The sequence below is a fragment of the Chionomys nivalis genome, chromosome 1, assembly GCF_950005125.1.
Source record: "Chionomys nivalis chromosome 1, mChiNiv1.1, whole genome shotgun sequence".
NCBI lineage: Eukaryota > Metazoa > Chordata > Mammalia > Rodentia > Cricetidae > Chionomys > Chionomys nivalis.
The window spans coordinates 13,233,430-13,250,228 of record NC_080086.1 but is presented as its reverse complement, the minus strand read 5'-3'; the positions used below and the strand labels follow the sequence as shown (position 1 = coordinate 13,250,228).

Sequence of the window (16,799 nt, the reverse complement as noted above, 5' to 3'; positions counted from 1 at the left end):
AGCATGACTGCATGCTGCCAGAAATACTGAAGATGCATTACACATTTTATTGCAACTAACTTTTGCTTATAGAACATTCAGAAATCTCCTGTCACTGCAAATTTTTATTGACTCCCATGCTCTCTTACATTTGATTTCTTTTCCCAATTCCATATGTGTGTGTGTGCATGTTTTTGTAACATGTGGTGGGTAGGCATGCATAGGTGAGCACTTGCATGTGAAGGCCACGGGTTGATGTGTCGAATCATCCCCCATCACTCTTCCATCTTATGCATTGAGGCAGGGTCTCTCAGTCAAATCCAGAGCCCCAGTGAATGGCTAATGTAGCTAGCTAGTCTGCTCTGGAGATCCCCTTTCTCTGCCTTTGGTGCTAGGATAACAGGTAGACTGAGCATCCCAACCACATGACAGGACGCTGGGCATCCAAACTCCAACTGTACAGCAAGCACTGTAACCACCCGTCCTTCTCTCCATGACTCTGAACAATTTTAAACGATGTTTATAGAATATTGGCCTAACAGAGCAGCACAGTTTTAGCCTTTAGAGAGAGTTCATGCATAGGTAACTCACTGAGGCCTGAGAGTGGTACTGTTTAATGGACACAGCAATTGCAACAGGTTTTTTTTTTTTTTTTTTTTTTTTTTTTTTTTTTTAACAACACCCACTAATCAAATGAGAAGAATGGTGAACTAGATACAGTTAGGGTTTCTACTGCTGTGGAGACACCATGACCACAACAATTCTTCTAAAGGAGAACATTTAACTGGGGCGTCTTACGGTTTCTGAGGTTTAGTTCATTATCATCATGGCAGGGAGCGTAGCAGCATGCAGGCAGACATGGTGCTAGAGAAGGAGCTGAGAGTGCTATCTCTTGATATGCCACCAAATTTTAGCGAAGGGAAGCCTCTGAACTAATTCACCATCTTATTTTAGTATATGATCAGTTTTAACGCTATTGAGACATTTTTTTAGTATATTTTTGGTACTCAGTTGTCATATCAGTGTGGATGAACTCATTTTAAGTGCTCAGTAGCCCTAGAGGGTGAGTGGTCCCATTGTCTGAGACAAGGCGGTCCTCACAGGGAAGGGCCCGGAAGTGGCAGCCATGAGCTGGCCTTGAGAAGGTCTTTGACCACAGTTCTGTCTTTCTTTGTCTTCTCATTTCTCCCCATGAACTCACCTTTTCCTCCATTTTTAAACTTGTATTTTAAATACTTTAAATAGTCCACATAGGGGGAATGTCCAGACACAGGGAGACCTGCTGCGTTTTGAGGGGTCTGTTTTTGTCACAGACTTTCTCCTTCCACAGCAGCCTTATTCAAAAGGGGACAAAGACAGTGAGACCCTAGAATGGCAGCGTTTGTCTGGAACGCCGACATTTGCATTTGGAAACTCGTTATAGATCTTCAACATACTTTCTGGACAACTAACAATACCAGAGACTGTATGCAGCAAAGGCAAAGTCTGAGGGACAGCTGGTGTTTGCCATCGCAAGTCTTGGTTCAGAATGCTGAGTTGAGTAAAGCTTTACTTTTTTAGAATTTGTAAAACAACAACAAAACTCAGTGCTGTTTGCATAATTACGCAGATGAAATCCATTCTCAGGAGTTACTTGTTTTGGTTACTTACTCATTTCCAATGTTGTTACAGTCCTGAAATTTATTTTGAACAAAGCAACTATTTTAAATTAAAAGACACTTCTGGCTTATAAAGCTATTATTTAAAGCCCCCACCCCCACCCCCTTAAGTGGGGCCGGATATCAAGATTTCAAGTTAGCCAAAATGGCTATGACATCAGAGAAGGCCTTCTCCTCTGGATGTTCCTGCCTCTGACTCTTGAATGAGCTGTAGGTGTGTGCCACCATTTCTGGCTTTATGTGGTGCTGGGGACCAAACCATGCTAGGCAGTCACCCTACCAATTGAGCCACATCCCCAGCCAGACTGTTGTTGATATCAGTATTCTTTGAATGGTTAGTGTTGCTGTCCAGATAACCTTCTACAATATTCCTGCCTGTTATCAAGGATGATGCAGTCAGGGTCTCCACCCCACTGCCCATCTTGAATCACACTTCCTTGCTTTATTCTAAGTGGCCACACCTTTATTTTTATTTAGTGTAGACCAACTGCAAGGAGTGTGGGTACTATGGGCATACCCTTGGTGTATTAGAGGCATTTTTTAAAACCATGATGTAGTGGTTGCTTTCCGATTGCCATTCTGTTTGAATTTCCTTACAACTTACTGTGTTGCCTCATTCCTGTGATGGACTAGGCACAGTGAGAAGCATTATCACTGCTGTGTATTCAGGGAGAAAGAATGAACTAGGGAGAAAAGGTTCTCCTCCTTCTACCCTTTCTCCCCCCCCTTTTCTCCCTTCTCCACTCTCCTCCTTGTCCTGCCCTTCCTCCTCCTTGTCCTCTCCTTCCTCCCCCTTCTCCTCTATCTCCTTTGCTTTTTATCTCTGTTTCTTTCTCTCCATGTCTTTCTCTGTTTCTCTTTTATAACATCCCCTTTTCTCTCATGAGAAGATATATGAATCATTTACCCATATCCTTGTGGAGCAGTTGTTCTTAGATGAAGACGAGCATCCCCTTGCTGCTTCCAACTTCCTTCTTTAGACGTTCTTCTACCATGAAACTGGATCTTCATATCTCGCCCGAAATTATTTTTAAGCTCCTATGGAACAAACGAGTCTAAAAGGTTTTAATCTGGTGCCTCATATTTTTATACATTCTGTTTATTTTTAAAAAGTATCTCATTGCAGATTGTAAGCGTGCATTAGTGTAAGAATCACCATGCAAAACTTTCCCACTACCTCTAATGAGTAATTTCTCAGAGAGTAATAGAAAACGCGGGCTAATGAACAATGTGCTTGGGAGCTCTTATTCTAGGGTCCGTGCGACTTCCACTCAGGGACAAGCTTTCTCCGACAGCAGCCGAGTTTAAATTCTATTTTTCATTAGTAAAGCATACAATGTTAATAACAGCTTCCATTGTGTTGTCCTTTTGTGCATTGGAACACATTTTCTACAGTCACCAAGGCTTTCAGATCTTACTAGAAACTGCCTGTATCATAAATAAGATTTGTTCAGGAAATAAAAATGTATGTTTTTCCATTGTTAGTTATACTTTAAAATATAATCACATCTGAAGCTTATTATGCAGCAATAGCCCTAAGATATTATTTTTGTAAATGTACTACTTTGGTCTTAATACTAGTTTTTAATCTCTTCTTGTTTCTATGAAGTCTGAATGAGATTTTGAAAATTGAATAATAATTTGATCCGTTAATCTTTTGAAGCTAGTAATTTTATTTTCCTCTCTTTGCAGTCTCTGAGGCTCGCAAATGAATAGGGCTTCATTACTGCAGTCTGCATTTAATAACCATTATCCATTATCTTGTAATTAAGACTCCCTGTAACGAATCATGAGGACAATGCAAAAATACATAGTACATTTCTTTAATGAACTGGAAAATGTTCGTCTTGTTCTATTTAGTAATGAGTTGCTGAGTAGTCATTAAACCCACTGGAGAATAGAGTTAGATGGATTTTGAAGACTGTCTTGAGTTTGTGGTTAATCTATTAGAATTAAAATTTCATCTTCTATTTTTATCAACAGCTGATTAGAAGTCATTCTGTTTGACCAAATTGATTAGAAGACCATATACAAGGGCAGCTGTTGTTTAATGAAAGTTTTTAATGAAACTGTACCATGGAGACTTGTAATTACAGGCCACAGAGAAGCTTTGAGTAGCCTTAGACCACAAAAATAGAATTGTGCTAAAGGTGCCAAATTAGGAAAATAAGAACTACAGTTTTATGTAAAGCAGCACATTTATTATTAATTTTAATTCCAACTACTCACAGTTAGTGCTGGTCTGTTTATTGTGGTCCTTCTGACTTTCTCAGGCCTTTTCTCACCTAATGTAATCATTAGCTCATTCCATCAAATGTGTGAACCGGTTGTACGGCTTGCTTCTGCTGATGGTGAGCTATTTTCTCATTAAGGTTTTATCCCCTAAGCTGAGCATACCAAGGTAGGGTTGGCTATTGTCGCGGTCCCCCTCGGCCAGCAAGGAGGACGCACGACACACCGGAGCTCTTCTCACTGCAGTTTTATTCAGGACCTTTTGACAATTGTAAAATCTCTCTCTCTCTCCTCTCTTCCTCTGGGCAAACCTCTCCCAGCCCTTAAGTAGGCCTGGGCCGCCAACCTCAGATTGCCAGGTGGGCACTGCCCATAGGTTCACGCATATGCAAGCAGCTGACAGTCGTTGCGTGATAATAGCATAAGTCAGGCTTAGTTGATATTAGAAGTTGATTATCACAGAGAGCACTCGCTTTCGGGATCGCGGAGGGCGGGAGCCAGCACCATCAGGTGCGACTCCACGCAGCTCTCTACACATAGCCATCAGGTGTGACTCCACACGGCTCTCTACAGGCTATGGCCGGGTTTACATGTGTTAAGGTAGGGTTGACTGTGGCCAGATTCACATGTGTTAAGGTAGGGTTGGCTGTGGCCTGGTTCATTTGTGTGAAGGTAGGTTTGGCTGTGGCCGGGTTCATGTGTGTGAAGGTAGGGTTGGCTGTGGCTATGTTCACATGGTGTTAAAGGTGGGATTGGCTGTGGCCAATGAGTTCACATATGTTAAGGTAGGGTTGACTGTGCCCAGATTCACATGTGTTGAGGTAGGGTTCGCTATGGCCAATGAGTTCACATGTGTTAAGGTAGGGTTGACTATGTCCGGGTACACACGTGTTAAGGTAGGGTTGACTGTGGTTGCGTTCACATGCATTGAGGTAGGGTTGATTGTGATCAGGTTCACACGTGTTAAGGTAGGGTTGGCATGGCCAGGTTCACACATGCAGCGGTAGGGTTGACTGTGGATGGGTTCACACGTGTTAAGGTAGGTTTGGCTGTGACCAGGTTCACACACCCTCTGAGGTAGAGATAGCTGTGGCTGCATTCATAAGTGCTCTGAAGAGGGGCGACAGTGCTCTGTGCTTTTGGTGATTCTGAAAGCAGCATATATTTCTGAGGTAATTTTTGTTTTAGTAAAGGGCAGGGAAAGTAATATTAAAATGAGAAATAAGATAAAAGTGTGGCTCCCTAGTCCCACCAGAGAGTCCAGTGTTTTCCAGCAGTGGTAAAGCACAGATGTAATACATTTTCTAAACTATTCTATGATATCAAGTCTTATTTTTTTTAATTTAATGAAAGTCAGTATCTTAAATGCCTGAACTATGTGGTTCTCAGTTGTTCTTCCTGACACCCAAAACAGACTGCAAACGTAGCATCTACAAACTGGAGTCATGTCGTCAGACCTCATGGGACCCCAAGGACAGAAGCCAGATGTTTTTGGGTCCAAAACTCTCCATAGTTTTTAATGTAAGAAATGTTAACAGTAGCTTTGATGGAACCCAGGGCATCCCATATGCTAGGTAAGGACTCCAGCCCTGAGTCATCCCCAGACCAATAGCAGCATCCCCTAAAGTAGATGTTTATATAATCACTGTGTCCCCTAACGACTTACTTAAGTAGAGGGTATGCCTTATCCTTTGTGCATTTGATGTTTCTGTCTGATGACCAGGTTCTCCCGTGTACCTTCTCATCTTTCGATTTTATCTATCTTTTGGGATCTGTAACAAATTGCACCTATGCATTCCCCCACATTCATCTAGTTAAGTAAATCAATTTGAACTCTGCAGTTCTTTCTTGTCATCATCATATTTATTGGGAATACATCCACAATATTTCTTTACATATACCGTTAGGTATTGATGTGGGATGCCCCTCTATATGCTGAATATATTTTATTACCATTGGTTAATAAAGAAGCTGATTTGGCCGTTGGTCAGTCAGAATAGAGCCAGGCAGGAAATCCAACCAAAAATGAAGGGAAAAATTAGGTGGAGTCAGGGAGATACCAGCCAACTGCTGAAAAAGCAAGATGTGAGGTAACAAGCCATAAGCCTTGTGGTAAAATATAGAATAATAGAAATGGGTTAGTTTAAGTTGTAAGAGCCAGTTAATAATAAGCATGAGCTAATAAGTCAAACAGTTTGTAATTAAATATTGAGCCTCAGGGTGGTTATTCAGGAACGGCGAGTGGGAGAGAAACTTCCAGTTACAATGTATATTCTGATTTCAGTTAATATCTGATTTCTAGGAAGAAAGAACTTGGCTTGATGCTTAATACTTTGAGGTCTTACTTTGCCATTTGAGCATGACAATAGGTTGGTGGACGCTTCCCAGACAAAGAGAAAGAGTGGTTAGGAAAGACAGAACCTCTACAAACTTGAGGAGAATTTCTCATTATAATACTTGTATAATTCCAATACCAGAGAGAGAGAGAGAAAATAGAGAAAGTGAGAAACTATACAAAGGGAGTACAATGGCCACACATGTCCTAATCCAATGGCAAGCTATGGATCTAGGGAAGTCGGGAATGCCAAGGAAGACTGAAAAGACAATTGTTCCTAGTTGTAGCATATGCAAATAGGAGAAAGCCAAAGACAAACAGGACATCCTGAAAAAAATAAAGCCAGAAAAAGAAAACACATTCCCGCCCTAGGACAAACAAGGGAAGTGACGTAGTCAACTGCTCCTGAGAAAGCAGGCCAGCAGTGAGTGAGAGGAGAGACTGTGGCAGTGGCACTCTGTGGCGTGAGCTTGTCCTTCTCCACAACCAAAGCTGATGGAGGCAGTGCTAGAGATCCTGGAAGTGTTTAAAGAAGGCCTTCCGCGGGAGAGATTGCAAGCTCTGAATGAGTGACAGCAGGACTTTGACAGACAGAAGAAACAATCTAGGAGCCCTCCTTAAAAAGGTTAAGGCCCTGGCAACCCACATAGTAGTGTAGTGTTACTTGAAGATGGACTGAGATGAATTGAAAAAAATTATTTATTAAAAACTCCAGGGAAGTGTGTAATAGTATGTGTGAGAAGTATAATTGCTATACTCAGAGGAGATAAACTGGAAACATGTAGGATTCTCAAATAAGTCAGAGAAGACCCCAAGCGCTGTGAAAATGAGCAACAGATGCAGCAGGTGGAAGAGGTATAAACGTGGTAGATATTAGTCTCACAGAATCAATAATCACTTTCAATGTTAATGGTCTAAATATACCAATTAAGAGTCTTAAAGAAGAACCCACCAAGCCCCTACTGAATGTTTATAAGAAATCCACTCAAAGGTGTAGTGATATTCATTTGTATTTTAATAAATAAAGCTTGCCTGAAGATCAGAGAGTAAAACAGCCCCACTGGTCAGCCTTACAGGCTAGGCAGTGGTAGCACATACCCTTAATTTCAGTAGCCATACTAGTTTGCCACAGAAACTGGGCGGTAGTGGTGCAAGTCTTTAATCCCAGCCCTAGAGAGGATTATAAAACGGGAGGAGACAGCTCTCAGTCTCATCCTGAGAATTCCTGGATGCAGAATTGCCATTTTGGACTGAGGTAGAGGTAAGAGCTAGTGGCTGGCTGTTTTGCTTTTCTGACCTTCAGGCTGAATCCCAGTTTCTGTCTCTGGGTTTTTATTAATTGTGCTACACAAAGGTTAAAAGTAAAGGGTTGGAGAGAAACACCCCATGCTAACTCATAGGAGTAGCTATATTAATTCCACACCAAACAGACTTCAGGAGCATTGTGAAGGCTTAAAGAGAAGGCATTATATACAGCAAATAGACTATTACTTCAGCAAGGCATGAGAGTCCTTAATAAATCTGTACTTGGGGTGAGACGGTTCAGGGAATAAGGGGTTGACTCAAGCCAATCCCAAGAACCTGCATGGTGGAAAGAGAGAACCACTTCCAACAAGTTCTCCTCTGACTGCCATATGTGAACCCTGGCATATGGCACACTTGTGCACGCACGCGCGTGTGAGTGCACACACACACACTTCCAACTAGTTTGTAGACTCAGAAGAGAAGACGCCTGGTGATTTCCTTGGATGTGTCATTTCTGCGGTATTAATGCCCAATACAGGAGTACGTACGTGCTACTTTTCTTTTTGCTGTGACCAAATGCCAACAAAACAACTAAGAAAGAAAAAATTTCTTTTAACTCATGGTTTGAAGGTCAATAGTCCATCATGCTGGGCAAGGCATAACAGGAATCTCCTCAGTTCTGGCGTTGGAAGCATTTGGCTGGGACTCCTCACGCCTCACATCTTGGTGAACAGAAAGCAGAGACAAGACAGGAAGCAGTGACCCCATGTTTTGCTCGCAGTGACCACCTTCCCCCCAGTGAAGCTCAGCCCAGCCCTGTCTCCTTATAAAACTCTGCAATCTTCCAAGACAGTGCCCCCAACCTAGACCAAGCACTTACCATTCTGCTCCTGGTTCCATAGGCTCATGGCCATCTCTTGATTGTCTCAGGGCAAATCTCCTTAACAGACAGTTTTAATTGCTGTCGCCTTGTTTGCCACTGTCCTCAGTTTTAAACAGACCCAAGCTCTTTCTTGCCAAACCTTTTCTTTTCTCCATACTTCCTTCGTGTTCTCACTGTAAATCTGAGCGAACCCAGTGAACATCAGCCATGCCACGCTCCGCATGTTAGACTGTCTCAAAATTTCTTCCACCCAAAACATCAGGCAATTATTTTGGAATTCAGCCTTCCTTGGACTTTCAGGACACAGTTCCCAAGAGTCTTTGCAGTCCTGGGAACCCTCATGAGCACGCTTTCCTGTGCCTTTCTCTCAACATTCTGGTTTTCTGAGTTGCCTTCAGAATGGCTCATGATCTCTGCTGCTGCTTGCAGTACTGCGCGGCTTCTAAGGTCCAGCCCCAAACTCTTCCACAGAGGCCCTACCTAAGGGATTTAGTTGTTTTCACACAGATTTTCCCTTTTGATTCTGTGAAGCACCTAGGGTTTTAAAGACGCTTTCTAGGAAGGTGGAAGATTGAATTCACGTGGGTACCATGGGAGCTGGAACTGGATACCAGGCCTACTGCCAACTCTTCACATTGTTCCTCTAGGGTCACCATGACTTCAAAGGCAAGGACGTGCTTTGCTGTGTCTTCACGGCATGTGAAATAAAGGTGTATCTACCTGAGCCTTTCGGTGCACAGAATAGTCGTGGAAGTATCTTTTCAAGCTGACACTATAAGGGAAAATTTAGGTGGATTCTGTCTTCATGTTCGGTCCCACATTTCTGTGATAGACTCTGAGAGACTCAAATTAATTTGAAGAATTACTCCACAGACTCCTTGATGACAGCTGTGAACTTGTCCCTAATACACCTGAGAACCTTGTCTATGTTTATTAAACTTGAGTCAGTTGGCCTGTTGTGGGAACATACAACCTGGACTTCTTTTATCCAAAATGCAATTCCTTCAAACCGATAAATAAAATTGGAACATATTGATAGGGTGAACATGGGATGTTTCAGTAGATATATTCCTTGGGTAATATTCAGACCTCTGTGAATATCAGTTTTCAGTCCTTTGTCCTGTCTTCATGGGGAAAGCATTCAGAGCTCACACCCCATTTTAAAGCCATGGTATATGATGTGGCATGCAGTGTTGTGATTGGTTCCATCTCCCTTAAAACTAGACTCCAGAAGTTTCTTCTCTAGCAGTGTCTGTGGTCCCACACTGTGCATGGATGCGGGGGGGGGGGCATCAGGTTTCGAGCACTGCTGGGCTAGGTACCACCTGAAGGAAGGCTTCTCTGTTTTGGCAGATGGTGTGTGACCCCCAGATAAGTGGGTCTATTCTAAAAGGCAAGCTAAGGTAGACTGCCTTAGCAGAAATCACATGGACAGAGGAGAGAGAGAAAGAGAGAGAGAGAGAGAGAGAGAGAGGGAGAGAGAGAGAGAGAGAGAGAGAGAGAGAGGGAGAGAGAGAGGAGGGGGGAAGACTGTGATGGAGGTGGGTCTTGTATTTATCTGTTGCTTTCATTGGTTAATTAATAAAGAAAACTGCTTGGCCCTGATAGGACAGAAAATTAGGTAGGCTGAGTAGACAGAACAGAATGCTGGGAGAAAAAAGCCGAGTCAGTGAGTCACCATGATTCTCCCACCGGACACAGAGGCAGGTTAAGATCTTCCCTGGTAAGATACCTCGTGGTGTTATAAGACTGTGTCATGTGACTTCAAGAAAGCTACGTAACTTTTCTGTGCCTACGTGTCCTCTTTGAGGATAGTCAGCACTTGGTACCAGCGGTAAGGATCACCTGTGCTGACACCCGTGTAACATCTAGGATCGAGTCCCTCCCTACCGCTGTTCTAATAATATACATAAACAGACTTAAGATGCAAAAGCAGGAAGCTGTTGAAAACATCCGCAGACTGTATGTCTCATGAAAGCCTCATCTGGTTTGGTGGCCTCCTACTTCATCAACGCAACAGAAATCAGCATGTGACCGTCCTGGGGTTGTCACAGCTGTGCAGTGTGCTTTCCACTGAGTGTAGGGTGGGGGGAGGGGCAGTTCTGTGGGAAGTGTCAAGATTCATGGTAGTGAGCACAGGGCATAAAATTGTTTTTATTCATCTCAGTTATGCATTAAACAAACCAACTTGATTTTAATTGGCTGTGAAATATAGAGACAAGAGTACCAGAGTCTATGAGAATCCATCGAATGGCTAATTTACCTTATCTGATGGTGAAGAAAGATAAAATTCTTAACCTATTTTTTTCTTTTTCATTTTATACTGTGTGATGTGTTCTGATTACCCTCCCCCACCCTTCCTTATAGCCCACCCTCCCTTTCACTCCCCCTTCTTAGCACCCCCACCAACCATCTGTACTTCCTTAAGAGCCCCTTTCATACATTTGTGTCTTTGTGTTTCATTTAGTGACCAACGGATTTTAATCAGGGCCATGCAACTATGGGTTTGGAACTGTCCCTTAGAGCCTGGTGGGCTTCGCCATGGGTATTCAACCAAACACAATGACTGTTCCTCCCCAGAACCCGCCAGCAGCAAGAAGTTCAGCGGGGAGGGCAGAGCCCCATCCATGACTGATGAATGACAGGCTCAGTCTTGTACAGGCCCCGTAGTGACAACCTCTGCTGCTGTGGGACATGATCGCACTGACTGTGCTGTGCCCAGAAGACGGCAATTTGCAACACTTCTCCCTTTCTTCTGGTTCTTATTTAGAAACAGAAGTCTTTTAATGGTAGATTTTCATTTGAGTTTTTTCGCATAATTACCAAAAAGTAAAGTCGAGTTGTCCCTGGGGAGATGCGGGGGGGTGGGTGGGGGAGGCAGCATTGCACGCAATTCACTTCTTTCAATGACTTAAGTGTAAAAGTAAGTTTTTAATTAACCTGGGATTTTTCTTTGCTTCTGTTTTAGGGTCAGATTTTATTAAGACTTCTACTGGAAAAGAAACGGTAAATGCCACCTTCCCGGTAGCCATCGTAATGTTACGGGCCATTAGAGATTTCTTCTGGAAGACTGGAAAGAAGGTACGTTACTGCCAGCAAATCTTCCCTCAAAGTGAAGAGGAGACTATTTATAACTCTCCTTGCTGCCCGCACGCACGATAACGTCTCCCTATGCAGAAGGTGTGAATGAGTCGCCTTTATTAAGATAAATGTTTAATTTACTTTCATTACAGAAGAACACCTCGCTGGGGGAACGTATGCGGTTAGCAGAGCTAGCGTGAGTGTGGAGCGTGTGTGTGATCAAGATGTAAACTCTCTGTGTCCTTTTATTAACCGAAGACAATTTGATCACTGACAAGAGATTCCTAAATGGGTTCTTTAAGAAACTAATTGTGCTGCGACACAGAGGTTTTTCTGGCAAGGCGTTGGCCGTTGAAAACAGGTTAATGTAGAAATTTAACTTCCTTGCGGAAGGGCAGAGAATCGCGGAGTAACATTTATTGAATGATGAGCTGTGGTGGCGATATGAAAAGTAGGCAGTATAATGGAAAATAATCTTTTCCTGTCATTATTGAAGGACACACATAAATTGGTTTTTCTGTTGGGAAACCCCCGGTCCAGAAAAACTTATTACTTTTAATAATATGAGGTGAAGAGAAAATTCTCGAGGAGATGAACTTATTAAACAGAATAATGAAATACCGCGAAACAGCAGGGAAGTGCTAGCTTTCCGTCCTATAGCTCTTGAATTAAATATCCATTTTTCTTTTTCTTCTTTTTTTTTTTGCGTTTTATGGCAGTTGGATGTGCTGTTTGGGAGAGTGTTTAGCTGAGGAGGATATATGGTAGCTTTTGTCAGCTTTTCGAAGAATTGTATAGAATTCTTAGGAACATGCAAAGTTAAAAGGAAAAATGCATATAAAGTGTTTCTTAAAAATTGGATTTGGATTTCCCACTTCAAGTTGCTTGTCTAACCACAAATTATCTAAGAAGGATATTTTGTTTTGCATAGTTGGAAAGGTGTGTATGTGAGTGTGTGTAAGAGTGTGAAAGAGTGTGTGTGTGTATGTGAGTGTGTATGTGTGAATGTGTGTGAGTGTGTGTGTGAGAGTGTGTGTGTATGTGAGTGTGTATGTATGTGTGAGAGAGTGTGAGTGAGAGAGTGTGTGAGAGAGAGTGTGTGTGAGAGAGTGTGAGAGTCTGTGTGTGAGTACGTGTGAGTGTGTACATGTGAGAATGTGTGTGATGTGTGTCTGAGTGTGTTAGTATGTGTGAGTGTGTGTGGGTGTGTGAGTGTGTGCGATTATGTATGAGTGTGTGTGAGAGAGTGTATGCGTGAGTGTTGTGTGAGTGTGTGTATATGTGTAGGTGTGTGTACATGTGTGTGGGTGTGAGAGTGGGTGTGAGTATGTATAAGTGTGTGAGTGTGTACATGTGTGAGTGTGTGAGTACAGATAGGAAGAATATACATTGTTGCCTTCAAATGATGACGATCCACCATGAATGTCTCCTGCTTGATGGTCTTTCTGCATGGATACAAATCCGACAATTAAAAAAAAATTTCTGGTTATCAAAGAAAACTTGTATAGGGAGAAACCCATCTTTTTCTTTCAGTTGTAGGTGTCACCACTAGTTAGGCCATGGGACTCAGGCCTAAAGTCATTTACCAGTCCAACTGTGCTGAGTCCCAGAAGGTTATTGGTAGGTAAGGCATTGGCCTGAGATCATCAAAATCAGATACTCAGTTTGCCATGCATGTGGGAGATTCCCTTGGTGTCTGTTTCATGAGCTCCGCCGTTAGGGGTAAAGCATGCTGTTGGGGACCAAGGAAATAATAGTTCTCGGGTGGATGATCATGGGCCGTGCTAGCCTGTTTTGTCCGTGGGTGTAGACATGAACATGTCCCTTCCTAAGACAACTCTCGGACAGCAAGAAACAGATCTCAAAGAAGACCTGTGCTCAGCGGCACAGGCTGGAGTTCCGCTTGTCTTTGTTCCCTTCCTTATGGTTGTTCCTTCCCCCACTTAACAGCAGGTGCCCCACTGAGTGTTAAGAAAAAGCTGAGGGCAAGGCACACCCTGTTTAATTTATCACATTTCATTTTCAGCAAAGGGAACCTGTGTGTATTTGTGTGTGTGCGCCTGCAAGCCAGGCGTGGCCTGTCAGTTGCTGACAGCAAGCCCAGGAGGTCGTAGACTGTGGTTCCTCCTTCACTGCTGTAAGCCATGTTATACGGTACAAAAGCCCCCCTTCCCAGGCCACGCTTGGTACCACCCCTGAGAAGCCGCAGTTTAATATAACTGATTGCACTACAGATTTGTTTTCCATATTCTCACCCTTAAAACATAGTAGCTTACACAAGAACTTCTTTTTGGAATGGAGTTGCTGACACTGAATTATATTTGTAGAAAATCTTGATGATCTCTGACCGACATGCATGCTTCCTGTCAGCTCACTGACGTCACTCTAGTTGTTTATTCATTTGCCATTCCTCAACAGTGGCTAGTAGTATCATGCTCTTTCTGAGCGAGCTATCTCGTGTATGACTAAGGCAGGAGACCCACTTAGGAGACCGTCCATGCACTGCTCCGTGAGAGGACTGAGGGCAGAGAGAGGTTTGTTGTGGGATATCCTAGAGTGAGGAGGTAGGCTTGGCAGGAGCAAGACCGTGTGATGGCTGCAGTGGCTAAGATGGCCGACAAGTAGCCACACAAGGGCAGTGGTCGGGTTCACAGTGGGGCTTCCCGCTTGCTAATAGGACCTTTCATCCATTTCTCTATTCTGCTCACAGTGCCTCCTGCTAGTGTGATCTATCTGAAAAGAGCTCTGAGCCCTTGGGCTACAAACCGTGTGGTGTGGCAGCTTGTGTGTGTAGACTTGTCTACTCCTCCGGATAGTTCCATTCCTAAGACTAGTGAATCCAGGGGACCGGGAGGTTCTACTCATGGAACCTGTGCTTTTCCTAATGGATGTCAGGCATTGTGTAAAACCAGTGTATATTGGCTGATTTGGAGTGTGTCTTTTTTTTTTTTCTTTTTTTAGGATTTATTTGTGAGTGCATGCGTGCATGTGTGTGTGCCTATGTGTTTGTGTGCACTATGTGTGTGTGAGTTCCTGTGGAAGCCAGAAAAGGACACCAGAATCCCTGGAGTTAGAGCCCCTCAACATGAGTGCTGGGAACTGAATTCCAGTCCTCTGGGAAAGCATGGGTTCAAGGTGGCTCGCAGCGTCGCAGCCACGAATTGGCTGGTTTCTGGCCCTCCCTACAAACTTTTGAAAGCAGTATGGCTTTTTTCTCCTATGCTTATATTAACGATCTGCCTGCTTTGTAGAACTCTGTGTGCCTACAGCCTCAGAGAACAAGCCTGCAATTAAGTTGATTGAAGCCAGGGTCAGCTCTCCTTGCTGGACAGCTGCCAGCTTGATTAGGTTGACCTCGTGGCCACACTGATCCGCTCTTTAGTCCACCAGTGCCTTGCACCTCAAGATGAGGGCTCATGTGAGGCAGTGTAGACGGGATGGACACCTGTGGTGTATTTTCTTGTTGACCCTTTCCTTACAGATTTAGTCTAGATGGTGGAGGTTTACTCGTGAGGTGTGCCCTCATTCCTGTCCCTTTAGAAGCGACCGCCCAGTCCCCATTTATGGTGGAAATGTTGTCTTGGAGTGTAGTCAGGTAAAGCTCTACCGAAACAGGTACCTTTGCTGAAGTGAAGCAGACTAAGGAGGGACGTGTGAGTCAAGACTGGTCATTCACAGTGTCACTTTTGAAATCAGCCTGCTAACATGGCTACTCTTCTCTCCTCCCCTTAGGTAGGCTTTAAACCTGCAGGAGGCATCCGCACTGCGAAGGAGTCCCTAGCATGGCTCTCTCTTGTAAAGGAAGAGCTGGGGGACGAGTGGCTGACCCCTGACCTCTTCCGGATAGGGGCCAGTTCTCTGCTCTTAGACATTGAGAAGCAGGTGAGTGGGAAGCCCTTGGCCTTGGAGGGAGTGGAGACTGAGCCCGTCAGAGCCAGGTCTCTACCTCCTTCAAGCACACCTGCACCTGCTGTAGATCAGGTGCAACATCTGCCGAAAGACTTGCTGGTCAGCGCCAAGTGAGATTATTGCAGTGCAATGGGGTAATGACTAGTGGATGTGTATGGTTGCTTAATTATTAATTTATGATACTGGTTTTCTTCACAGATATACCACCATGTGACTGGACAATATCCAGCTTATTATGATCTTCCGATGTCTTAGGCCAGCAGCCAGCCCAGAAAAGCATCTTGCAACAAGTTAAAAAAAATGTCTTTTGCATAATTGCCAAGGTTGTGTAATTTAAGAATATGTAACTGACTTTTCCCCATTAAAATCTTCCCTGAAATTAACTCAAAAATAAGAAAAACAAATCAATTGAGTCTATATGTGGAACTCAGATCAAGTAAGGCTGAATGCTCTTAATTATTAGGAGGTCCACATTTACTAATTATATGAAAGTTTTCTCTAAAAAACTATGAATAAAATGTTCCTAATAGCCAATATTGCAGCAATTTCTGAGGAGAAAATAAAGTTAAATTTCCCTTGACTTGAGATTCTAGGGCAGGCAAGAGGGCTTGGCACAAAAGGTGCTTGCTACCAAACCTGACCACTGGTTCAGTTCTGTGTAACTGCTTGGGGGGAGGAGAGGGCAGGCTTCCGGAATTTGTCTTCTGATGTCCACATGTGCCCTGCCCCCTACCACTGACATATAGTAAATAAGTCAAATGTAATAAAAATGAAAATGTGTCACTCAGCCTCCCTCCTCTGCCTGGGGACGGGGGCCCCTCCTGGATGTCAGCGCAGGATGGAACTCTTTCATTGATTGCTTTGTAATGAGATCCTGATGTTGTTATAAGAAAATGTGAATACCACTGAATTTTTAAACACAAAAGTCTCTGCTTGTATACTTATTTTGTTTACTTTGGGGGGATAGGGCTTCTGTACTGGAGCTTTGAAAATGCTGGGGATACCACCCTGCCTGACTTGGCGATTGTTGTTTTTAGTCTCCTTAAATAATTAAAAAGAAAAGAGAAGAACTGGCATCATCTGCTTGTAACTCCAGCACTGAGCATGCGTCTTACTGTCCATTGTGTTACAGGCTCATGGCCAAAACCCAGGCTGACTGCATCTGAGGAACCACACAAAGGCCGGTCTCTGCTTTCCGCACGTGCTCATGCACTGACCTGCACACACGTGTGCGTGTGCACACACACAGATGAATCTAAGTTGGAGAAGTAGTCGTGGTATAGGGATGGCGTGCTTGTATAGCCTGTGAGAGAGGCCTTGGGCTTCATACCTGGAACTACAAAAATAAAGAAATAATCAGTAAGCCGGTGGGAGACTGTCTGCTGCGTCTGCACTCACTTCGGTGGGTCACCTTCAGGCAGCCAGGGACACACGAACAGAGCTGTGACTGTGACTGCCTTCACTCTTTGTGGGCTCC

The 16,799-nt window shown here is 43.6% G+C and overlaps 1 protein-coding gene across 1 annotated transcript in view; it reads left to right on the top strand.

Annotated features, from left to right (window-relative positions):
• The window catches only part of Dera (deoxyribose-phosphate aldolase), a 91,384-nt gene extending 74,986 nt beyond the window's left edge, over positions 1-16,398 (top strand). The window contains exons 7-9 of the mRNA XM_057776878.1: positions 11,301-11,413; positions 15,146-15,295; positions 15,521-16,398. Of these exons, the coding sequence (XP_057632861.1) occupies positions 11,301-11,413; positions 15,146-15,295; positions 15,521-15,577 (320 nt within the window). The 3' untranslated portion in view covers positions 15,578-16,398. The remainder of the gene's footprint in view (positions 1-11,300; positions 11,414-15,145; positions 15,296-15,520) is intronic.
• Positions 16,399-16,799: the final 401 nt, after the last annotated feature.